The sequence below is a fragment of the Muscardinus avellanarius genome (genome assembly GCF_963383645.1).
Source record: "Muscardinus avellanarius genome assembly, chromosome: X".
NCBI classification, from domain to species: domain Eukaryota; kingdom Metazoa; phylum Chordata; class Mammalia; order Rodentia; family Gliridae; genus Muscardinus; species Muscardinus avellanarius.
The window spans coordinates 42,668,263-42,693,802 of record NC_137792.1 but is presented as its reverse complement, the minus strand read 5'-3'; the positions used below and the strand labels follow the sequence as shown (position 1 = coordinate 42,693,802).

The 25,540-nt window shown below is 38.3% G+C and overlaps 1 protein-coding gene across 1 annotated transcript in view; it reads left to right on the top strand.

Moving 5' to 3' along the window:
- DGKK (diacylglycerol kinase kappa) overlaps positions 1-25,540 on the top strand; it is a gene marked incomplete at both ends in the record, with an annotated part of 168,427 nt that overhangs the window by 119,032 nt on the left and 23,855 nt on the right. The window contains 4 exons of the mRNA XM_080718578.1: positions 58-139; positions 22,289-22,380; positions 23,265-23,364; positions 25,217-25,415. Of these exons, the coding sequence (XP_080574704.1) occupies positions 58-139; positions 22,289-22,380; positions 23,265-23,364; positions 25,217-25,415 (473 nt within the window). The remainder of the gene's footprint in view (positions 1-57; positions 140-22,288; positions 22,381-23,264; positions 23,365-25,216; positions 25,416-25,540) is intronic.

Here is a 25,540-nt window from a genome sequence, read left to right as displayed (position 1 = left end):
ACCTCTTTTTGGACCTGCAAAGCATATATTCCAACTTGTCTGTGAACTTCATTTCAGATGGAGTGTGATGATCCGGGAGATACCCAGACAACCCTCACTGCTGAAAGGAGAGGTCGAAATGGACATACCAAGATTTGAGGTAATGGCTGTCCAAGTGTAATTCAAGCCAATGTTTTTAATGCAGGGGCATTCCATCTCCAAGAGATACCCCCAGTCCTATTTTATTTTATTTTGAAACAGAGCCTCACTAATTTACTGAGGATATCCTAAATCCTGCAGTCCTTCTGTCGTGTGTATGTGTGCGTGTGTGCTTGCACCTGTTCGCGCGCGCACACACACACACACACACACACACACACACACACACAATGTACTATTCCAGGACAGCTGGTCTTACATACTAGTGGGTAAGAAAAAATAACCTAATACCTATTCTCATGGAGCTCAGAATCTACTTGGAGAGATAGAAAAAGAAATCATGTTTCTTTATCATGGTACTAAGTATTGAACACAGGGGGCTCTACCACTGAGCTATATCCTCAGCCCTGTTTTGACTTTTTATTTTGAAACAGGGTCTTTCTAAGTTGCTGATGCTGGCCTCAAACTTGACATCATCCTGTTTCAGGCTCCAAAGTACTGGGATTACAGATGGGCACCATATGACACATGACTCAAAACACTTTTAATAAAGTATGAAGCCAAGCATGGTAGTAGAGGAATACATGTCATACACACACACACACACACACACACACACACACACACACACACATATATATATATATATATATATATATATATATATACATATAATCAATCCTAAGATCTCCTCTGAAATGGCACTTCTGAAAAGCTTCCCCTGACTCCATCCACTCAAGGGAAGCTTTATAGAAGTGCCATTTTAGAAGAGACAGTAGAGGACCAGATAGTTAACCAAGAGAATAAGAAAGAAGCCAGTTATAAACAATTGGGAAAATGTAAAATCTCACTAACATGTACAGGGGGAATAAAACTCTCAAAAAATTAAAAAAGAAAAGAGTAAAAAGCTCATAGGAAGGAGATTTTTTTCCATATTCCAGGTGAATAATCTCATAATACATAGTAAATAATAGAGCTTGGATTTCAGTCTATATCTTTCAATGTCAGAATGTCATCCCTTAAATTCTAATATTACTAATAATGACAACATCCACGTATATATTGCCAGGCTCCATTCTTATATATCTATATGTATACATAATTTTTCATGCAATACCAATAATCACCCTAAGAAATAAAGATTTCTATTATTTTCATTTAACAGAGGAGAACACTGAGGCTCAGAAGAGTTGATAAGTCGTGGATCTTAGATTCCATTATACATAATCTAGTTCATGCGTCTGTACTCCTAACTACAACTTCCAACTTCCATTCCTTCCTTTCTATCACTCCCTACAATGAAAATTTTGCCAAGTCCTGATAACTTTATTTTTAAGAATTTTTTTGGATCTGGATGTGGTAACACATGCTTGTAATCCCAGCATTTGGGAGGCTGAGGCAGGGGGGTTGTGGTTAGTGGTCAGCCTCAGCTACTTGGTGAGGCCCTTTGCAGCTTAGTGAGACTCTGTTTCAAATTTTAAAATAAAACAAATTGGGCTGGTGCTGTAGCTGGAGGTAGAATGCCCCTGGGTTCCATTCCCATTACTGCAAAAAAAGTTATTGGTACAGTGTATACATTGTATTGATATTCAAAGTGATCTGCACACTTTACTTGGTGTGTTTCCCTCTGACCCCAGCCACTCGTCCTTCCTCCCTCCCTGTACATGATAGTGAGATTGGTAGTGATCCCTTTTTGTATGAACATCAGTATTTTGATGGTTGTTTTCCTTAAGCCTTTTTTCTCCTTCCCCATCCACTGCACTACTGGTCTCTCTCCTAATTTTCATAAGATCCCTTTTCTTTCCTATTTTCCTCCTAGCTTCCCCATATGAAAGAAAACATATAGTATTCTAACTTTAATTCTTTTGAAAAGATACTGAGCGGTAGTATAGCTGGGTCATATAGTGGGTTCCATTCCCATCTTTTAAGGAAGTACTATACTGATTTCCATAGTGGCTGTACTAATTTACACTCCCATTAATAATGTATTAGAGTTCTTTTCCACACATCCTCACCAGTATTTATTATATTTGAATTCTTATTTATCACCATTCTGTCTGGAGTTAGATCGAATCTCAACACACATTTGAATCGCATTTCCCTATTTCTAATGATGATGAACATTTTTTATGTATTTGCTAGCCATTTGTATCTCTTCTTTTAAGAAGTTTCTATTCAGTTCAATTTCACATTTTCTCTTTTACTTTTCAATACTTTTATTGGTGCTTTGTAATCTCACATCATTATGCAGTTCATAGTGGTGGGGGCATAAATACACACAGCACTTGTTGAGCTCCCCGGCTCCCTCCCCAGTTTCTTCCCTTCCCTACACATAATATTGAGGTTGGCATTAATCGTTTCAAATATGTACTTAACTTCAGTGGCAGTGTTTCTCTTATTAATTATCCTTCTCCCACCTTCTCAGTGCCACACCCCTCTAGACTCTATCACTCCACTGGGGTTTCTCCTCCTTTATCTGAAGTCTGTCTTATATTTTGATTATGTCTTAGCTTCCACATGAGAGAAAACATCTGCTCCTTTACTTTTTTTTGACTGGTTAATCTCACTTAACATCATGTTCTCCAGGTCCATCCATTTCCCTGTAAATGACATAATTTTGTTCTTATTTATGGCTGAGTATAATTCCATTGTGTATAGCTCATAATTTTGCAATCCATTTATCTCTGATGAACATCTAGGATAATTCCATGATTTGGTACTGTGAGTTGTGTTGCTATAAACACGAATACATTTTTATTGGGTTATTTTTTATGTTTTTTTAGTTTTTATATATTCTAGATAGTCGTCCTCTATTAGAGGAGTAGCTGGGAAAGATTTTCTCCCAGTCTATAGCCTCTCTCTTCATAATCTTGTTTCCTTTGTGGTGGAAAGGCTTTTAAAATTGAAGCCATCCCGTTTATTGATTCTCTGCTTTATTTCCTTAGCCTTGTTAAAGAAGTCTCTGCTTGTACCTATGTATTAGACAATTGATCCTATGTTTTCTTCCAGTAATCACAAATTAGGTTTTGATCCATTTTGAGTTGGCTTTTTTGTGTGGGATCTTTTATGTGGAAGATAGAGATCTAATTTCATTCTTCTAATATTGATATTCACTTTCCCCAACACTATTGGCTATCTTTCCTCCAGTATATTTTTGAGACTTTTGTAAAAAATCAGTTGTCTGTATGTGTGTAGATTTGTCTCTGCATCTTCTATTCTTTTGGTCTATGAGTCTGTGTTGATGCCAATACCATGTGTTTGTTACTATAACTTTGTAGTATAATTTGAAATCAGGTATCGCGCGCGCGTGTGTGTGTGTGTGTGTGTGTGTGTGTGTGTGTGTGTGTGCTGGGGTTTGAAACCAGAGGCAGTCTATCTCTAAGCTACACCCCTACTTTTATTTTATTTTATTTTAAAATAAGGTCTCACTAGATTGTTGAAACTGGCCTCAAACTTTCAATCTTCCTATCTCAGCCTCCCAAGTACGGGGATTGCAAGAGTGCATCACCACACCCAGCTTTAGTATGGCCACTTTAATAATATTTGTATACCTATTCAAGAACATGGATATATATATGTATACGTAGGTATACATCTTTTAAAGTCTTCAAATTTTCTTCAGTGTTCTATATTTTTTATTGAAGAGATCTTTTGCCTCTTTGGTTAGATTTATTCCTATTTTTTTTTTTTTTGCGGGTTTGGGAGATGGAACTCAGTGGCATTCGACCTCCAATCTACACCCCCTGCCCTATTTTTTATTCTTTATTTTGAGACAGGGCCTCACTAAGTAACTGAGGCTGTCTGCGAATCAAAATCCTCCAGTCTCAGCCTCCCAAATGCTGGGATTACAAGCATGCGCCACCATACCCAGCTATATTTTTGAGGCTATTGTGAATGGAATTATTATCCAGACTTTTCTTTCAGTGGGTTTGTTATTGATGAACAGAGAAGATACTAATATTTTCAAGCTGATTTTGTGTCTGGCTACTTTGCTGAATTTATTAGCTCTAGAAGTCTTTGGGTTGAGTTTGGGGGTCTTCTAGTTATAGGATCATGTATCTGCAAAGAAATATTTCTACTTCTTTATTCCCTATTTGTATCCCAAATTCCTTCTCTTACTTAAGCGCTATAGGTAAAATTTCAAGTACTATATTGAATAAGAGTGGTGATAGTGAGCATCTTTATCTTGTTTCTGATTTTAGAGAAAATTCCTTCAGTTTTTTTTCAGCGTTCAATATGATGTTAGCCTTCAACTTGTTGTATATCGCCTTTAAGATGTTGAGGCAAGTTACTTCTATCTCTAATTTATTCAGTGTTTTAAACATGAATGGGTGTTAGGTTTTTCCAAATGATTTTTTTCTGCATCTATTGTATGATCCTATTATTTTTGTCCCTGGTTCTATTTATGTAATGAATTACATTTCTTGATTTTCTTATGTTGATTGAATCTTGCATCCCTGGAATGAAGCCAGCTTGGTCATGATGCACAATCTTCCTGATGTGATTTTCAATGTGTACTGAAAAGATTTTTTTTACGGTACTGGGAATGGAACCCAGTGCATTCTACCTCTGAGCTAAACCCTCAGCCATGTTTTATTCTTTATTTTGAAATAGGGTCTCACAGATTTACAAAGGGCCTCACTAAATAGCTGAGGCTGCCCACAAACCACGATCCTCCTGTCTCAGCCTCCCAAATTACTGGTGTTTGCCACCAATCCTGGCTAAAAAGATTTTATTAAGCATCTTTGAATCAGCCAGGCATGGTGGCACACCCTCATAAACCCAGTACTTGGGAGGCTGAGACAGGAGGATCACAGGTTCACCGCCAGCAACTTTGTGAGGCCCTCTGCAACCTAGTGAGACCCAGTTTCAAAATAAAATATAGTTGTGAGTGTAGCTCAGAGGTGGATTGCCTCTGGGTACAATCTCCAATATCACACGCGCATACACACACACACACACACACACACACACACACACACACACACAATGTTTGCATCTATGTTCTTTAAGGATATGGGTCTGTAATTTTCCTTCGTTGAAGTGTCTTTATTCAGTTTGGGTATCAAGGTGATTCTGGCTTCACAGAATAAGTTTGCAAGTATCCCATCTCTTTCTATTTAGTGAAATAATTTGAGGAGAACTAGGATTTGTTCCTTTTTACCGTTCTATATAATTCAGCTGGGAATCCATCAGGTTCTGGGCTTATAAAAACAATTTTATTAAACTTTTAATAGTACATTGTAATTATATATCAAAATGAGTTTTCTTTTATTCCTTTTTATTTTTATGTGGATCATACTGAAAATGGTATACATTCAGACTGTGCTTAGTGAAAGCGATACAAACATATATGCACAAAACACTTACTGTGATCCCTAGGCTTGTTGGAAGGCTTTTTTATTATTGCTTTAATCACCTTATTTGTAATTGGTTTATTTACATTTTCTATATCCACTTGTATCCACTTGTTAAATTTAGGTAGGTTATATCTGTCTAGGTATTTGATTACTTCTAATTTTAAAATTTATTGGAATATAACTTTCCAAATAGTTCTTAGTGATCTTATAGATATCCATCCTGTCTGAGGTGATATCTCTTAATTTATTCATTTGAGTCTCTCTCTCTCTCTCTCTCTCTCTCTCTCTCTCTCTCTCTCTCATTCTTGGTTAGGTTAGCTAAGACTTTATCAAACTTAAGTTTACCTTTTTCAAATATCAACTTTTGGTTTTATCAATCCTTTGTATTTTTTCTGATTTTTTAAGACCGCTTGCAAAAATTATTCAGTATTCAAGAACCTGCTCAGAAACAAAGGGATCACAGGTTCAGGGCCAGTCTCAGCAACTTAGCGAGGTTCTTAGGAACTTAGTGAGGCCATGTTTAAAAAAAAAAAAACAAAATAGTGCTAAAAGTGTAGCTAATGGCCATGGGTTCAGTCTTCAGTACCTCAAAAAAAAAAATAACCTGTTCAAATTTAAAAATAAGAGAGATGCTGTTATGACTCAAGACTTCAATTTTTAAAGAATTTTATCAGTGTAATATGATTATTTATCATAATGGGATTCATTTTTTCTTTTAAAAATATACTTCTATTGGTGTATTGTAATTATACATCATAGTGAGGTTCAAAATGATACAAATATAGATGCACATAGCACATGGTATGTTTCCTTCCACATCCCCTCCCAGTACATGTTAGTAAGATTAGTAGTGATATCTTATTATTTCCCTCAAACCTCTCTCCTTCAATCCCCTTTCACTATTCTACTGGTGTCCTCATTTACCTGAAATCCCTTTCATTTTCTATTCTCTCTCTAGATTCTACATATGATAAATTCATATGTACACACAATATCTCTTACTATGGTTCTCTTCTAACCCCATTCTTCTACCCCCTGCTCTCTTCTCATACAAGCTAGTAAGGTTTCTAATGATACCTTCATATATGGACATAATATTCTTTTTTCCGTTTGCTTCTTCAAGCCTCCTTTTTCTTTTCCCCTCCTCCTTTCTCTGATCCCTTTCCATTATTCTGCTGGTCTCATTCCTTATTTTCATGGAATTCCCATTCTTTCCTATTTTCTCTCTAGCCTCCACATATGAGAGAAAACATATGACCTTTGACTTTCTGATACTGGCTAATCTCACTCAGCATATTATTCTCTAGTTCCATCCATTTTCCTGAAAATTCATAATTTTTGTCTTCTTTATGACTGAGTAAAACTCCATTCTCTGTATATACATTTCCTTTCTCCATTTATCTGTTCAAGGAGACCTAGGTTTATTCCATAATTTGTCTATAGTGAATTGCATTGCTATAAATATGGGTATGCATGTATCACTATAATATTAGGACTTTATTTTGAAAAGATAATGAGAAATCGTATATCCTAGTCTTTTTTTGTGGTACTGGGGTTCCTGGAAGCCCTTCTACCTCCAGGCTACACTCTCAGACCTATTTTTTATATTTTTATTTGGAAATAGGATCTCTTAAGCCAGCACGGCTGGCTTCGAACCTGCACGATCCTCCTGTCTCCGCCTCCCAAGCACGGGGATTACAAGCGTGCGCCACCACGCCCAGCTATCCTAGTCTTTTGAGCAAATTTTATAACGATCTCCATAGTGGTTGTTCTGGTGTACAATCCCAAAAATAGTGTATAAGCATACCTTTTTTCCTAAAACATTGCCAGCATTTATTATTTTTTGTATTCTTAATTATTGCCATTCTATCTTTATTTGGAATCTTTCTTTCCCTTGATGTGAGCATTCAATGCTATAAATTTCCCTCTTAAAACCACCTTTAGAGTGTGCTTGAGATTTTGGTAAATTGTATCTCTATTTTCATTTCATTCTAGAAATTTGCAAATGTCTCCCTTTATTTCTTCTATGATCCAGTCCTCATTAAAAAGTATATTTTTCATGCTCCATGTATTTGTATAATTCATCTTATTCTTCATGCTGTTCATTTCTCACTTTAGTCCATTATGATCTGAAAAGATTCATGTAACTATATGAATATATTTTTAATTTATTAATATTTGCTTTGTGGTATATAATATGGTCTACTTTGGAGACAGTTCTGTGAGCAGCTGAGAAGAATGTGAATTCAGCTGTTGGTAGGGAAGATATTCTTTAAATGTCTATTAGGTTAATTTGATTTATAATATTATTTAGGTCTGAAGAACTTTTACAGATATTTAGTCTAATAACTTGAGAGATCTACTGAGTCTCCCACTGTTATTGTATTGACATCTATCTGAAACCTAATATCAAGTATTATTTGTTTTATATAAGTGATTGCACCTAGGTTTGGAGTATAAATGTTTACCATTGCTTTATCTTCTTGTTGGATTATTCCTTTGAATGGTAAAAGCTGACCCTCTTTGTCTCTTCTGAAAAATTTTGGCTTAAATACGTTGGATATACTTCTGCTTGCTTTTGGTCTTCATTTGCCTGGACTATCTTTTTCCAAAATATTTTGAGTATTATGATTGTGGTTTCTTTTATTGTCTTTGATTTATTCTTGACTGAGTGTTCCACCTCAAATACATTGTGTTCTATACCTGAGACTATCTTTTCCATGTGATCTAGTCTATTAGTGATACTTTATTTTTTATACACTTCTGTTAATGCATTGTAATTATACATCATAGTGAGGTTCAAAATGATACAAATATAGATGCACATAGCACATGGTATGTTTCCTTCCACATCCCCTCCCAGTACATGTTAGTAAGATTAGTAGTGATATCTTATTATTTCCCTCAAACCTCTCTCCTTCAATCCCCTTTCACTATTCTACTGGTGTCCTCATTTACCTGAAATCCCTTTCAGTTTCTATTCTCTCTCTAGATTCTACATATGATAAATTCATATGTACACACAATATCTCTTACTATGGTTCTCTTCTAACCCCATTCTTCTACCCCCTGCTCTCTTCTCATACAAGCTAGTAAGGTTTCTAATGATACCTTCATATATGGACATAATATTCTTTTTTCCGTTTGCTTCTTCAAGCCTCCTTTTTCTTTTCCCCTCCTCCTTTCTCTGATCCCTTTCCATTATTCTGCTGGTCTCATTCCTTATTTTCATGGAATTCCCATTCTTTCCTATTTTCTCTCTAGCCTCCACATATGAGAGAAAACATATGACCTTTGACTTTCTGATACTGGCTAATCTCACTCAGCATATTATTCTCTAGTTCCATCCATTTTCCTGAAAATTCATAATTTTTGTCTTCTTTATGACTGAGTAAAACTCCATTCTCTGTATATACATTTCCTTTCTCCATTTATCTGTTCAAGGAGACCTAGGTTTATTCCATAATTTGTCTATAGTGAATTGCATTGCTATAAATATGGGTATGCATGTATCACTATAATATTAGGACTTTATTTTGAAAAGATAATGAGAAATCGTATATCCTAGTCTTTTTTGTGGTACTGGGGTTCCTGGAAGCCCTTCTACCTCCAGGCTACACTCTCAGACCTATTTTTTATATTTTTATTTGGAAATAGGATCTCTTAAGCCAGCACGGCTGGCTTCGAACCTGCACGATCCTCCTGTCTCCGCCTCCCAAGCACGGGGATTACAAGCATGCGCCACCACGCCCAGCTATCCTAGTCTTTTGAGCAAATTTTATAACGATCTCCATAGTGGTTGTTCTGGTGTACAATCCCAAAAATAGTGTATAAGCATACCTTTTTTCCTAAAACATTGCCAGCATTTATTATTTTTTGTATTCTTAATTATTGCCATTCTATCTTTATTTGGAATCTTTCTTTCCCTTGATGTGAGCATTCAATGCTATAAATTTCCCTCTTAAAACCACCTTTAGAGTGTGCTTGAGATTTTGGTAAATTGTATCTCTATTTTCATTTCATTCTAGAAATTTGCAAACATCTCCCTTTATTTCTTCTATGATCCAGTCCTCATTAAAAAGTATATTTTTCATGCTCCATGTATTTGTATAATTCATCTTATTCTTCATGCTGTTCATTTCTCACTTTAGTCCATTATGATCTGAAAAGATTCATGTAACTATATGAATATATTTTTAATTTATTAATATTTGCTTTGTGGTATATAATATGGTCTACTTTGGAGACAGTTCTGTGAGCAGCTGAGAAGAATGTGAATTCAGCTGTTGGTAGGGAAGATATTCTTTAAATGTCTATTAGGTTAATTTGATTTATAATATTATTTAGGTCTGAAGAACTTTTACAGATATTTAGTCTAATAACTTGAGAGATCTACTGAGTCTCCCACTGTTATTGTATTGACATCTATCTGAAACCTAATATCAAGTATTATTTGTTTTATATAAGTGATTGCACCTAGGTTTGGAGTATAAATGTTTACCATTGCTTTATCTTCTTGTTGGATTATTCCTTTGAATGGTAAAAGCTGACCCTCTTTGTCTCTTCTGAAAAATTTTGGCTTAAATACGTTGGATATACTTCTGCTTGCTTTTGGTCTTCATTTGCCTGGACTATCTTTTTCCAAAATATTTTGAGTATTATGATTGTGGTTTCTTTTATTGTCTTTGATTTATTCTTGACTGAGTGTTCCACCTCAAATACATTGTGTTCTATACCTGAGACTATCTTTTCCATGTGATCTAGTCTATTAGTGATACTTTCTTTTTTATACACTTCTGTTAATGCATTGTAATTATACATCATAGTGAGGTTCAAAGTGATACAAATATACATGCACACAGCATTTGGCGTGTTTTCCTCCACATCACACCCTACTCCTCCCTTGTACATGTTAGTAAGTTTTGTAGTGATATCTTCATATATAAACATAACAATAGTTTAACTATTCTCTTCATCAAGCTTCTTTTTACTTTTTCTTCATCAAACCTCCCTATCTCTCTTCTCCAATCTCTTTCCACTGTTCTACTGATCTCTCTACTCATTTATCTAAAGTTCCTTTTGTTTATGATTTTCTCTCCAGATTACACATATGAGAGAAAACACATGACCCTTGACTTTTTGAGATGGCCTGATCTCAGCACAGTATTCTTTAGTTTCATCCATTTTATGGCATAATTTTGTCCTTCTTTATGGCTGAACAAAAATCCATTGTGTGTATATACCATATAGTTTGTATCCATCTTTTGACACCTTGATTAACTCACTAATTTGGTTATTGTGAATTGTGCTACTGCAAACATGGATATGCATGTATTACTGTAGTAATCTGCCTTTAATTCTTTTGGAAGGATACTGAGGAGTGGTATAACTGGATCATATGGTGGTTATATTTCTAGTCTTTTGAGGAAACTTCATACTGATTTTCATAGTGTTTGTATTGATTTACATTCCTACCAACAGTGTATATGGGTGCCTACATCCTCACATACTTTCTAGCATTTATTTTTGTTCATATTCTTCATGATTGCCATTCTTACTGGAGCTATATGGAATCTCAGTTTAGTTTCAATTTGCATTTCCCTGATTGCTAATAGTGCTAAATTTTTTTCATATATTTATTGGCCATTTGTTATTTCTTCTTTTGAGAAGTTTCTATTCAGTTCAGTTGCCTGTTTTTATTGGGTTACTTCATTTTTACGATGTTCTTAAAATATTTGTATATTCCCCTTTCTATTGAAATTTTATTTGATTTATTGTCTTTCATTTCATTCAGGATTTCAGATTGATTCCTTTCAGTTTCAGTTTCTTCACTGATATGTTCTTTCACATCCTGTATATGTCTTTGAGATCTTCTTATAGATACTTATTTTAATACTAAAAATACAAAATTTATTTCGTGTGTGTGTGTGTGTGTGTGTGTGTGTGTGTGTGTGTTTACTGGCGTTTGAACCCAGTGATATTCTATATCCAAGATGGACCCAAACCTTTTTTATTTTTTTATTTTGAAAGAGGGTCTTGCTAAATTTTTGAGGGTTTTATAAGTTGCTGAAGCTATACTCGAAGCTGTGATCATCCTGTCTCTGCCTCTCAAGTAGTTAGATTACAGGTGTGTGCCACCATGTCTGGCTTATTTCTGGTCTTTTCTGTACGTTTATATCAGAAAATGTCATTGTTATGGTCTTGTGAGGATTTATTCTTGTCTTCTCTCTCTCTCTCTCTCTCTCTCTCTCTCTCTGTATTTATTTATTTATTTATTTATTTATTTATTTATTTGGTGGTACTGGGGTTCCTGGAAGCCCTTCTACCTCCGGGCTACACTCCCAGACATATTTTTTTATTTGGAAACAGGGTCTCTTAAGCCAGCATGGCTGGCTTTGAACCAGCGCAATCCTCCTGTCTCCGCCTCCCAAGCACAGGGATTATAAGCGTGCCCCACCACGCCCGGCCTTCTTGTCTTCTCTTTTATTCTCTCCTATTTTTTTGGCTCTGAGATACGCATTTTAGTTTCAGTGTTTCTCCCTTTCTCTGTGTGAGAGGATCCTGTGGCTAGTTCTTTCTTATAATGAGTCCAGGGATGGAGATATATATTTGTTTCAAAGCCTCTGATCCTTGTAATCAAGATGTTAAATACAGCCCCCAGTACCTCTTTAAAAGGGGATAGTACTGGCAAGTAAAAATGATGGTTTAAGAGCAAAACATTAAGTAATTACTAATGATTTATACTGTTTTATTTTTTCAAGTGGGAATGTGAGTAGCATATAATGTAAGGTAGATTGAGTAGATTATAAATTATTGAGTACATATCCAATTTATTAGTGAGATAAAATTAAAAGTAAGGACATTAGAAAGAGAAACAATGAGAGAGTAAGACAATGGGGAAGAGATGGGAGGCAAGTTAAAATGTGAAGAGAAATACAAAAGGAAGAATTGGGATTGAAATGAGAGAGAAAAGGAAGAGGATTTGGGAGGATCTAATTAATAGACACAATGCCAATAGTTCAATTTAACTCTGAGAAAACAAACTGGGTGGGGGCTACAGCAGTTCGTTAATATCAGGTTGTTCATGCAATTTTTATCAAAATGCTGCTCAATATTCTTCCTGGAGATACTGAAGTATTCCCTATAATGAAAGAGTTTCTATAATGCAGATGTCAGTGAACTTAGAATGCCCTCAGCCTCCTCTTTGCCAGGCCACCTCAACTGAGCCACTGAGCAGGAATTTTTTGTCTATTTAAGAGGAAATATCTCTCAACTTGGATATTTTGCTGACTGTTGTTCAGGCCTCTCTACTGTTCACTATTTAGTACAATCTGATCATTGAGTCCTTCTCCCAAGGGACCCCCTAAAATACACTAGCAGGAAGTATATGGAATTCATCAGTTTATCCTCCAAGTCCTTTCTGCACTTGGGATATATGACAATTGAATTTCTATTTTCAAATTCCAACCCTTTGTTCAAATTTCTTATTCCAAGTGTTAGGCTCTGAGTTTTTGTTTTGTTTTGTTTTGAGATAATGGGGATTGAATCCAGGGGCATTCTACCTCTGAGCTACACCCCCAACCCTATTTTTTATTCTTTATTTTAAAACAGAGGCTCACAAAGTTGCAGAGGGCCTCACTAAGTAGCTGAGGCTGGCCTTGAACTTGCGATCCTCCTGTCTCAGCCTCCCAAGTACTGGGAGTACAAGTGTGTGTCACCATGCTGGGATAGGCTGTAAGTTTTTAATAGATGCACACTGTGTTGCAAAGAGAGGGAAAAGAAAAAAAAAACAGCACTCTACAGGGACTCATAGTTTGCTGCCAGTTGGAAAATTCTAAGTGAGGAGCCTCCTCCATCTCTACATAGTCCCAGGCTCCAATTTCATCCACCTGGGGATGCTGTGCTTACATTACACTATAGAAATCCAGGACTAGCCAGGCCCAGATCAATTCCTTGTTCAGTTCATCAGAGTTCTGTTCTCTGCTCAGAACCAGTTTAGGACATTGGTGCCCATTCTCTGATCAGATCACAACCAGGCTGGTTGGTCTCTGTTTTTCTTAAGTTCTGGGGAAATTGTCTTGTGGGTACAAAAAATATGATTTCTAGGAAAGAAAGAAAATAAAGTGCCACTACAGTGAACACAATGTCCCAGCTGAGAGCCTGAGTCCGAACCCAGAGCCACTCTGCTGGTGGCTCCTCCTCCTCCTCCTCCTCCTCCTCCTCCTCCTCCTCCTCCTCCTCCTCCTCCTCCTCCTCCTCCTCTGTAGTACGGAGGTTCCTGGAAACCCTTCTACCCCCAGACCTATTTTACATTTTTATATGGAAAAAGAGACTCTTTAGATAGCAGAGGCTGGCTTCAAACCTGCACGATCCTCCTGTCTCCACCTCCCAAGCGCGGGGATTACAAGCATGCACCACCACGCCTGGAGGCTGGCTGGCTTTTTCTTTCTTTCCTTCTTTCTTTCTTTCTTTCTTTCTTTCTTTCTTTCTTTCTTTCTTTCCTTATTTGTGTGTCTGTGGATGGAACCCAGGAGCATTCTACCTCTGAGATACACCCCTGCCCTATTTTTTATTCTTTATTTTGAAACCAGGTATCACTGAGTTGCAGAGGGACTCACTAAATAGCTGAGGCTGTCCGCGAACTGCGATCCTCCCGTCTCAGCCTCTCAAAAGCTGGGATTACAAGCATGCACCACCACGCCCACCTCTCTTTTCTTTATTAAATCCCTTCTTTTTCTAGAAATCACATTTTTTTGTTCCACCTAGTTGTTAGTTCTGATTTTCCCACTAAGTTTTCTGAGGGTCTCTGACCTTGGTAAATTACTGTGAAAATATTTCTTTCATTCACTTTTGGTGAGCTGCTAAGATGCTGTATGTTCCTATGATCCACCGTTTCCCCTTATATGACTTTTTAATTATTAATTTAAATAAGAACAGAACATATCTCCTATTTTTAGACTGGCTATAAATCGAAGATTATCTCTGGGGACCTTCACCAAGAATTCTTTGATTGTGATTATTTCCAGAGAGGCAGCTGATTTTCTAGGAAAGAGTCAGGAGGAAATAATGAGGCTGTGGGTGGTAAAGATGGGCAGCAGGTTTGGTCACAGTGCTAAAATTCTGGAACTAATGCTGTCACCGGATAGAGGTCTAAAGTTTCTCCAAGAGGGTAATGGAATCTCAGTTTGGCCTGAGCAGGTTCTTGATTTATGCCACTGAAAGGAATACCAGGATGCATCGAAAGCAAGTCACAAGCAAAAATTTATTAAAGATGAGCCAAGGTGGAATGTTGAAATAGGAAGATCACAGGTTCTAGGACAGCCTTAACAACTTAGTGAGACTATGTTTCAAAATAGAAAAATTTAAAAGAGCTGGGGTGTGTAGCTCAGAGATACAGTACCACTGGGTTCAATTTCCAGTATTACATACAAACAAAAAGACTAGCAAAGGTATGCACACCCCATAGGCAAGATGTTGGCACCACTCTCCTCTCAAAGAAGAGAAAATGAGGATTGAGCTCTCTATAATATTTTCATGTAAAGAAATATGCAGGGTCCTGGAGCTGCTTCTTTACTTTATTTACTTTTCTATGGTATTAGGGATCATACTCAGGGACATTCTACCACCGAGTTACACCTTCAGCCCTATTTTATTTTTTATTTTGAAACAGAGTTTTACTAAGTTTCTGAGGGGCCTCCCTAAGTTGCTGAAGTTGTCCTCGAACCTAAAAACATCCTGTCTCAGCCTCCTAAGTACTAGGATTATAGGCTTGCACCACCATACCTGGTTTATGGATGTTTCTTTGAAAATCAAATCCCATATCAATCATTTGATCTTTGTAGTCCAGAAGGTTTCTTCTTGGTCAAGCATTTGAGCCAGAAATCACCATGGGTATATCATGTCTTTGTATCTGACCTTGCTTCTGTTTTTGTTCTAGTTGATATGGTCTAAGCACATGCTGGGGGGTTGTTCATCTTTCTAATTTCACTTTTTTTTGTGGTACTGAGGGTGGAACCCAAGGGCTTTTCTACCTCCGGGCTACACTCCCAGACCTATTTTGTACTTTATTTGGAAAGAGGGTCTTACTAAGGTGCTGAGAGCCTCACTAAATATCTGAGGCTGGCTTCGAACCTGTGCAATCCTCCTGTCTCAGCCTCCCAAGCGCGGGGATTACAAGTGTGTGCCACCACGCCCACTAATCTTTCTAAAGGTATAAACATGACTGATCATGCACCTATATCTAGGTCTCCATCTACCAAAGATACCTCTCTTAAAGAGCTTACCTATCCCATTCCCCTCTCAGAGACTTGATTTTTTTTCTGCTGTATTCGGAACGGAACCTAGGGGCATTCTAACTCCAAACTACACTCCCATCCCTAGTTTTTATTCTTTATTTTGAATAAGAACTCACTGAGATGCATAGGACCTCACTAAGTAGTAGCCAAGGCCGTCCTAGAACTACGATCCTCCTGTCTCAGCTTCCCAAATACTGGGATTGCAAATGTGCACCACCATGCCCGGCTTGATCCCTTATTTGTAAGGGACGTAGAAGGGGGATCCATCTTCCATAGCTTCACCAATCTGGATAAGGCCATTGTCTCCTAACTATTTAGTGATTCAGGGATCAAAAGTCTCTGCCTGCCTTATCTAATAGGGACAAGGGGAGCAGCTGTTGTTCAGCAGTGAGGATAGACCAGAGTCCATGAGAATATACATCTTTGAGTAAAATTTTTCCATCCTAGAGAATACAAATTTTACCAGAAGTTTAAAAAGATAAGGTCCAAATATGGGGGGAAAAGTGGTAAGAAACAAGTTATGCCTGATGGGTTTGCCTGGATTGTGTCTCAAACAGTTTTATGCTTTGGGTATATACAGTCTTTAACCAGTTACCTTTTCTAAAATCTTATATGAACTGGTTTCTATCTGTCCTATGAAATTGTCATAAAAGCAACATAACATATTTACAAAGACACAGACCCCTCTTTCCTGTGCCAGAGGCAACCAAAAGCTCATCTGTTATCTATAACCATTAGGTCAGGGAGCAGAGGGATCCTGTCAATAACCTGACATTTTATCCAGTTTGTTCAGCAACCTCTGATAATATAGCTGGAATATTTTTTGGCCTCGTTTGCTTTATGAATGACACTTCCTGTTAGTCCTATGAGAGACCCTATTAGAGCAATTGTTCCAGCAATAATTAGAACAGATCCTCTCTTTTTGCAAAGCAAGAGGGTAGAAAAAGTCCCCTGAGGTTAATTAGTGAAAATTCTGATCATTTCTAAGGGAGTTAAAATATATCCAGTTCCCCAATCCCCAGACCTATGGTGTCAATCAATATATTTTCTGATTTATCCATCATTGGAGCTAAGGGAAATGGGAAATGCACATTTAGAGAAATATTCCCCTGTGTAAACACAGGAGTCCATGGTCTAGTTGTTGATTAGTACCTTGTGGAATCTGTGATGAATGATTTGTATGAGTGGTCATGGGAGAAAGTGGCAAGCTCCTACTCGTTAAATATCCATACGTCACTTTCTAGATGTTTATTTGAGCATTCAAAAGTTGATCTCCAGCCGGGCGTGGTGGCGCACGCTTGTCATCCCCGCGCTTGGGAGGCGGAGACAGGAGGATCGCGCAGGTTCGAAGCCAGGCGCGTGCGCTGGCTTAGGAGACCCTGTTTCCAAATAAAAATATAAAATAGGTCTGGGAGTGTAGCCCGGAGGTAGAAGGGCTTCCAGGAACCCCAGTACCACCAAAATAAAAAAAAATAGGGTGGGGGGTGTAGTTCGGAGGTTGAATGCCCCTTGGTTCCATCCCCAGACCTGAAAAAAAAAAAAAAAGTTGATCTCCAATTTTTTCAGATAAGGGCCAAAGCAGATGAATTGTAGCAACCTGAGTTGGTCATACAAATGCAATTTTTGAAATCCATAGCATTAGAGATGAGTGCCATTTATATTCTTTAAGAGATACTCAAATCCAGATATAGTGGTGCATGCTTGTAATCCCAGTACTTGGGAGGCTAATACAGGAAGATCGCAGGTTCAAGGCTAGCCTCAGCTACTTAGTGAGGCCCTTTGCAACTTAGTGAGAACTTGTTTCAAAATAAAATTATAAAATAGGACTGGAGGTATAGCTCAGTTCCATCCCTAGTACCACAAAAAATCATAATAAATAAAGAATAAAAAAATAGGCCTGGGGTATATCTCAGAGGCAGAATGGCCCTGGGTTCAATCCTCAGTACCACAAAAAAAAAAAGATATACACTATAGTGAGAAAAAGTATTGCAGAAATGAGGAATATCTTGATTACAGGTTTAGAAAAGGGTCTTATGATTAAGATGTAAATTTCTTTGAGGTGGTACTGGGGATTGAACCCAAGGGCATTCTACCTCTGAGTGATATCCGAGCCATTTTCTATTTTTGAAACAGTGACTCCTTAGATTTCTGACAGTCTCACTATGCTTCTGAGGCTATCCTTGAACCTGCAACCCTCCTGTCTCAGCCTCCCAAGTACTGAAATTACAGGTCTGCACTACCACACCCAGAAAAAACGATGTAAATGTCTAGTGAGGGGACACATCTAGAATCCCTAAAAACACAAAACTCTGTTCCTTCTACGTTAGTCCACCAGGCTAAAACTAAAGGTTGAATAACCCATGTGGGATCTCCTCGTAGAAAGCTGATTTTAATAATAAGGTCAGAGTGGAAGGATTTTTTCCATACTGGAGCTTGAACCCAAGGGCATTCTGCATCCAAGCTACAAACCCTATTTTTATTCTTTATTTTGAAACAGGGTTCCACTAAGTTGGTGTGGGCCCCGCTAAGGAGCTGAGGCTGGCCACAAACTTGCTGTCTTTCTTTGTCCCAAATATTGGGATTTCCAGCATGTGCCACAACACCTTGCAGTAGGGAGCTTTTTGAAGATTTCAAATTCAGTAGACCAGACTCCCTGTAACTGCGGGCTAGTTTTGCCTCCATATTTGAATTGTCGGTGACCTATCCAACAGTCAGTAAAATTATTATTATACCTTAAGTTAATAGAAAAAGAGATTTTTCCTAAGAGTGTGGACTAGAGTAATTGCATTTTAGAAGCAACAATAATATTGGCATAACTGACATACACATTGTCTTTTTGGAACCGATGGTATGTGCACAATAGGGCTGAGAGGAGGAGTATATAAAAAGACTAAAAATCAGCAGAGGCTGGTCGATGAAAATATAATATGCTCTTTATTGCTAACAAAAGGGAGAGATGAGAATAGGAATCAAAATTAATCCTGGGGTGTGTTATATGATTGACTTGAGAGACTCTTCTTACTCTTTTTACAGTACTAGGGATGGAACCCAGGGATATTCTACCTCCGAGCTACACCCACAGCCCTATTTTCCATTCTTTATTTTGAAATAGGGTCTCGTTGAGTTTCAAAGGACCTTACTAAGTAAATGAGGCTGTCCTCAAACTATGATCCTCCTATCTCAGCCTCCCAAATTCTGGAATTACAAGCGTGTGCCACCACGCCCAGCTTCTTCTTACTCTTTTTTTTGCTGTTGTTTTGTTTTTTGGTGGTACTAGGGTTCCTGGAAGCCCTTCTACCTCCGGGCTACACTCCCAGACCTATTTTATTTTTGGAAACAGGGTCTCTTAAGCCAGCGTGGCTGGCTTCAAACCTGTACGATCCTCCTGTCTCCGCCTCCCAAGCGCGGGGATTATAAGCAAGCGCCACCATGCCCAGCTCTTCTTACTCTTAAGACTCAGCGATCTTCTAGTGGTTCATAAGCATAAGTTTTCTAAAAGGGTTTGACTGTATTTTAGGTAAAGACAAATCCTAAAAGAACTTTAGTTCTGAATAAATAAAGTCATGAAGTATGTACCTGCTGTGGGGATGCTTAAAAGAACCTGAAAAGAGCCCCTCTATTTAGGAAGGAGCTGATTTGATAGGGAATCTTTCTTAGTACCAGAAAAGCTTGTGTGAAAATAAATTTGTAAATCTACAAGTTACAGGTTTGTAAATCTTTTGGCCTTTAACACCAGTCACAATACAAATACTAGAAAGGGGTCCTGGAGGTTTAATCAAGGCAGAGAATTTAGCCCCATGTCCAAAAGAAAATTAATCATCTTACATGCCATGTCAAGAGTTACATGAGGACCCTCAAATGTTATTTCTAGCTGACAGAAGGGGCTCATGGAGAGGTCTCAGGAATCTGATGGCCCTTCCTCCCTTTGGAGATGGGACATTCTCATGTCCAGTCATTTCTCTCTTTGCAGAGAGAAAATGTCCTGCATGTTTAGGACCTTTATTTGAGCAATACTCACTCCAGTGCCCTAGCTCTCCACCACAGTAGCAACGGTTAGGCCTGATATAGTCAGCCTTTTTGTTAAAAGGAGACCAAGAGTCTGGGCTTACAGGTGTGCACAAATCACACCTGGCCAATAGGAACTCTTATACACTGTTGGTGGGATTGATAATTAGTACCAATACCATGGAGATCAGTATAAAAGTTCCTCAAATTGCTAAGAATGGAGCCGGGCGTGGTGGCACACGCTTGTAATCCCCGCGCTTGGGAGGCTGAGACAGGAGGATCACACAGGTTGGAAGCCAGCCTCAGCGACTACGTGAGTCTCTCAGCAACTTAGTGAGACCCTGTTTCCAAATAAAAGTATAAAATAGGTCTGGGAGCATATCCCAGAGGTAGAAAGCTCCTGGGTTCCACCCCCCTAGTACCACCAAATAAATAAATAAATAAATAAACAAATAAATAAATAAATAAATAAGTAGAATGCTAAGAATAGAACCACCATATGACCCAGCGATATCATTCTTAGGTATCTTTTCAAAATAATGTCAGAATACTATAGTGACATATACATACCCATATTTGTAGCAGCACATTGATGTATGCATGTATATTTGTATCATTTTTAACCTCACTATGATGATAATTACAATACACCAATAAAATTACAGTTTTAGCTTGATCTCTAGCACAGAGTGCATACCCTAGGGTGTAGCTCAGATGTCAAATGCCCCTGGGTTCCATCCCCAGACTCGCAAAAAAAAAAAAGAAAAGAAAAGAATCCAGTTCCTGCCAGGTGTGTTAGCAAGCACCTGTAATTCCAGTGCTTGAGAGGGTGAGACCGAAGGATTGCAGGTTTGAGGCCAGTCTCAGAAATTTTAGCAAGACCCTGTTTAAATAAGTTAATTAATTAATTAATTAATTAAATAGGGCTGGGGTATAGCTAGGAGGTAGAATGCCCCTAGGTTCAATCACTACTACAAAAATAAATAATAAATAAATAAATAAATAAATAAATAAAAGACATTCCACTTCAGGTACTGCAACTGCGCTAGATTTTCCTGATGAGAGGAAGGGAAAGGGTAATATGGTGGAGCTGTAATAGTTGGGGATGGCAGGAATGACAGAGTTGAAGTCTCTTAAAAAAATGTCAGGGGACTAAGGAGGGCTCTATAAAGGCTCTATTCTATCTGCTTTTTGAGCTGCCTATATAAGTTGTTGTGAAAAAGATCTTATGGGGACAATCAAAAGGACATGATCCATAGGATATGTTTCTTCTATTTTTTATTGAAGAGAATATGAGCACTGCACATTTTGCATGACCTTTTAAGTGCTGGTTCCTGGTATAGGTCATGGAATCTTGAAAATAGGGAATATTTGTCCAGTTTTCCTCTTGTTCACAGAATAAGCCATGCTGAAGTATTGGGTTGGAATTTATAAAGTTCCATTTTTCAGACCAGGTTTCTCCATTTCCCAGTTTGTATTATGGCCAGCCAACATTACAAAAGAAAATCAGCTTTTTTGTTTTTAAATCCTTTTGCTTAAAATGATTCCAATTAATTGATGTACCACCTAAAGGTGAATTTACAGGGATAGCTGTTGAATTCCCCCATTATCTTACCAAGATGAAAACATTGGTGTAGATAAAAGTAGTATATCTGCTTACCATCTTGCTGTGCTCACCAGACAGGTGTCCAGGGAGATCCTTCCAAGGGGACAATGAAACCTTATCTTGACCCTAGTGCATTCTTGACCTATGCTGATAAAAAGAATTCCAGAACACATTGAAATCAAGGCACAAAGATTTATTAAAGAATAGCAAAATTTCCCAGTACTTGGGAGATTGATATAAAAGAATTACAGGTTTGAGTCCACCTTCAGCAACTTAGCAAGACTATTTCAAATTAAATATCAGCAACTAAGCCGGGTGTGGTGGTGCACGCTTGTAATCCCCGAGCTTGGGAGGTGGAGACAGGAGGATCGCACAGGTTAAAAATATAAAAAGTAGGTCTGGGAGTGTAGCCTGGAAGTAGAAGGGTTTCCAGGAACCCCAGTACCACAAAAAATATATATATACCAGCAACTTAGTGAGACTGTCAGCAGCTTTGAGAGACTCTGTTTCTCAAAGTCTCCTTGGACACCTGTCTGGTGATATTCCTTTGGAAGTAATGTGCAGGTTCCTAGAGATGCTGCTTTGAAAAGCAAATCCCATGCCAAGCATTTGATCACTGGGGTTCAGAATATTTCTTCTCGGTCAAGCAGTCTAGCAATAAATCAGTTGTGGGCACATCATATGTTTCTTTGAATCTGGTGACATTGAAGTTGGTTCTGTTCTTGTTCTAGATGATCTGGTCCAAACATATGCTGAGGGTTTTGTTCATCTAACTAAAAGGACAAGTGTGACTGGTCATGCACCTAGATCTGGTTCTGCGTTCACCAAGGGTCTCTTTCTCTTCCCAAGAGCTAACCTATCTCCATCTCTCCATTTTTCCCTAGGCCGCTGCCATCCAACACTTAGAATCTGCAAGCACTGAGTTGAACAAAATCCTGAGGGCCAAGTACCCCACAGAGATGATCATTGCTACCAGGTTTGTCTTTCTTTTGCTCACAACCTGTGGGGTATATTTGCCACTTATAGGCTATTCCTAGGTCCCATATGGGTTTTTTTAAATAGCCTAGGTGTTGAGGCTGAGAAAGGTATATATTTATCTTTCCAATACAGATTCCTCCCAACTCCAACCTCCTCTGAAAGCTTAGGGAGAAAAGATGATATTGGGGTGAGGGTTTCTGCTGCTCCATAAAGACAAAACTACAAGCCAGTATTTGGAAGGAAGATTCTAGAAAAGAAACAACATTCCAGACCATTGGAGAGTATAGACACCTTGCTTTGCATTGCTGACAGTGGGGAAAGTCTCTGTAGTACCTCCCTGTGGCTACTTTCTCCTAACCTGACCAACATATTCCTCATTCTAAATACGTGGCTTGTTCCTTCTTCCTAGGGTCCTTGGGGTTTCCTGCCCAGTCTACCACACTCTATTTTGAGAAACACTCCCCACAAGGAGGGCCTTCCTGATGTCTTCAAGTTTGTACTTTATTAGCTAGGCCCTTGAAGCAGAGCTGATTGACCTAGGATGAAAATTTGACCTAAGTGCAACAAAATGAATCCTCTTTTCTGGAAATTCAGAATTACGACTAAGAAATGCTAGTCAACCCCTCTTAAGTCCTTTACTTGGGAAGTGGTGTGAAGCTGGAATTAAGTTGAGATGGAGCATACATATTTCACCATATGTACAAGAAAAAACAGAGGAAAGGGGGAAAGGTTGAAGAGAGAAGGACTTGGGAGGAAGGTAGGAACATCTAGGAAAGAAAAATAGCAAAAAGAGGAACTACATAAAGATTAATGATGTTATAAGAGAGAAGGGCTCTGGATCTCGGGGTCCATGTTATATCATGCCATTTCTCTTCTTGCAAGATTCCTGTGCTCAGCAGTGGAAGATTTTGTGTCTGATATTGTAAAGGCCTGGAGTCACATAAAACAGAACAATACAGCAGTAGAGTCTGTGATTCTGAAAGTAAGTTTCTTCTCCTTTTTCATACTTTTTTGTGGAGCTAAGGGGCCCTTTTCAATAAAAGCCAATGTGAGAAAACATGTGATATTTGTCTTTCTGTGTTCAGTTTTTCCCTTAAAATGATGTCCTACAGCTCCATCCATTTTCCTGCAAATGACATGATTTCATTCTTCTTTATAGCTGAATAATACTCCACCATGCATATATACCATATTTTCTTCATCCAGTCATCTATTGATGAGCACCTGCACTGATTCTATATTTTGGCTATTTTGAATAGTTCCACAATAAACATGGGTATGCAGATACCTCTTTAAATAGATATAAAGAGATGCTGATTTCATTCCCTTCTGATATATATCCAGAATGGTATAGCTGTATCACATGGTAATTCTATTTTTAGTTTTTTTGAGGAACCGTCCTACACTTCATACTTAAGTATCACAGAGCACTTTCACAGTGGCTGTACTCATTTACATTCCCATTAACAGTGTATAATGGTTCCATGAATGGGAAGGAGATTGGGGGAAGGGGAGAGGATGAGAGAGAATACAAAGGAGGTGGACTTATCAATGCATGATATATGCATGCATGGATATGTCAAAGTGAAACACATTAGTTGGCATAATTTATATATGTTAAGAAAATATAGAAAAGAAGAATGCAGGGTACCTCAATAATTTGATATTGATTCCATGTAAAAATGGCAATATTTGCTATTTTAAAAACTAAATGTGCCTCTCACAGGGAATTTTAAGGGAAAGACAAGGAGAGGCACCTCATAAGCCTTCCTAATGGGCAAGGTACAACCTCATCACTTTCCATCTTTTGCCAAATGAAGAATGGCATTATACGTGGCATACAAATGTGCTGTGTACCTGGTCATATAGAGAGCATCTGCCTACAACTAGATTCTAGTGTACAGCCAGCACATATGTTCAGAGTTATACACCACATCACTCTTGAAAATACGCCCATACAAATGCACATTGGAAATAGGTGCACATTCACTGGTATCACAACAACATCTAACATTTTATTATAGCACTTATTCTGTGCCAGAGATTGTTCTAGACACATGTGTGGGGGCAGGGAGTACTGGGACTAAACTCAGGAGCATTCTACCTCTGAGCTTTATCCCCAGCCCCATTTTTTTGAAACAGGGCCTCATTAAATTGTTGAGGCTGGCCTTCAACCTCTGATCCTTCTGTCTCAGCCTCTCAAGTACAGAGATTTCAGGCATGCGCCACCACACTCAACTCTAGGTGCTTTTAATGTATTGATTTATTGAATTAGAGCCACCCTAGAATAGAGAAGAACAAAGAGGTTAAGTACTTGCTTCATGTAACAAACAGTGAAGTGATGGAGCCGGGAGTCAAAGCTGGAAATCATGCAACGAATGGATATCCTCACACATACAGATGTCATGCAAGGACAGAAAACATCACACATGTCATGCAAGGACAGACAACATCACATGTACCAAGGTACATCCAGGTCCACAGGAGCATGCCCACACACATGAGAACCCCAAAATATTTATCCTTCTTCAAGTTTGCTATGTTTTACAACATCAGTTTGGCAACAGAAAGACTTGGAAACAAATATTGATGCCCCAGGCTGCTCAAAAACAAATGATATGTGTTTTAGCCTGCAAAGACTCTTTGGTGATCCCATCGTGTCTCCCCACATACTTATTTTGCCATGTGTTCCACCTCGTGGCATGTGGCTTTCTCTGATCGGCATTTTTGATCAACTGGTACCCTTTGCCATTGTTCCCCATGTCACTGCAAAGCTGTCCTTGCAAAGCTCTGGTCCCACATAACAATGTTCCATCCCCTTCTTTCCTTTATAGAGTGACTTGATGTATGATAAGCTCAGTATCCTGATTGATATCCTGGCTGAAGATACAGCGTGTGCAGATGGCGACAAGGTGGAAGGAAAGCCCTTCGATCCTCCAATAGACCACATAGCCACGAGCAAGTTGGAGTTGGCCACAAAGGCCCAGAATCTCCAGAAATCCTTGAAGCTCATCATCTTCCAGGTTGAACAAGGTAAAGGACCCAGAGTGATCTGAATATGGTGATCTGAATAGGGTAAAGAGAAGGTCCTAAGCAAATGGTTTACTAGTCTCCCTCACTTGGGGTGTGCATCTGACTTCACTGCCAAAATTTCATTT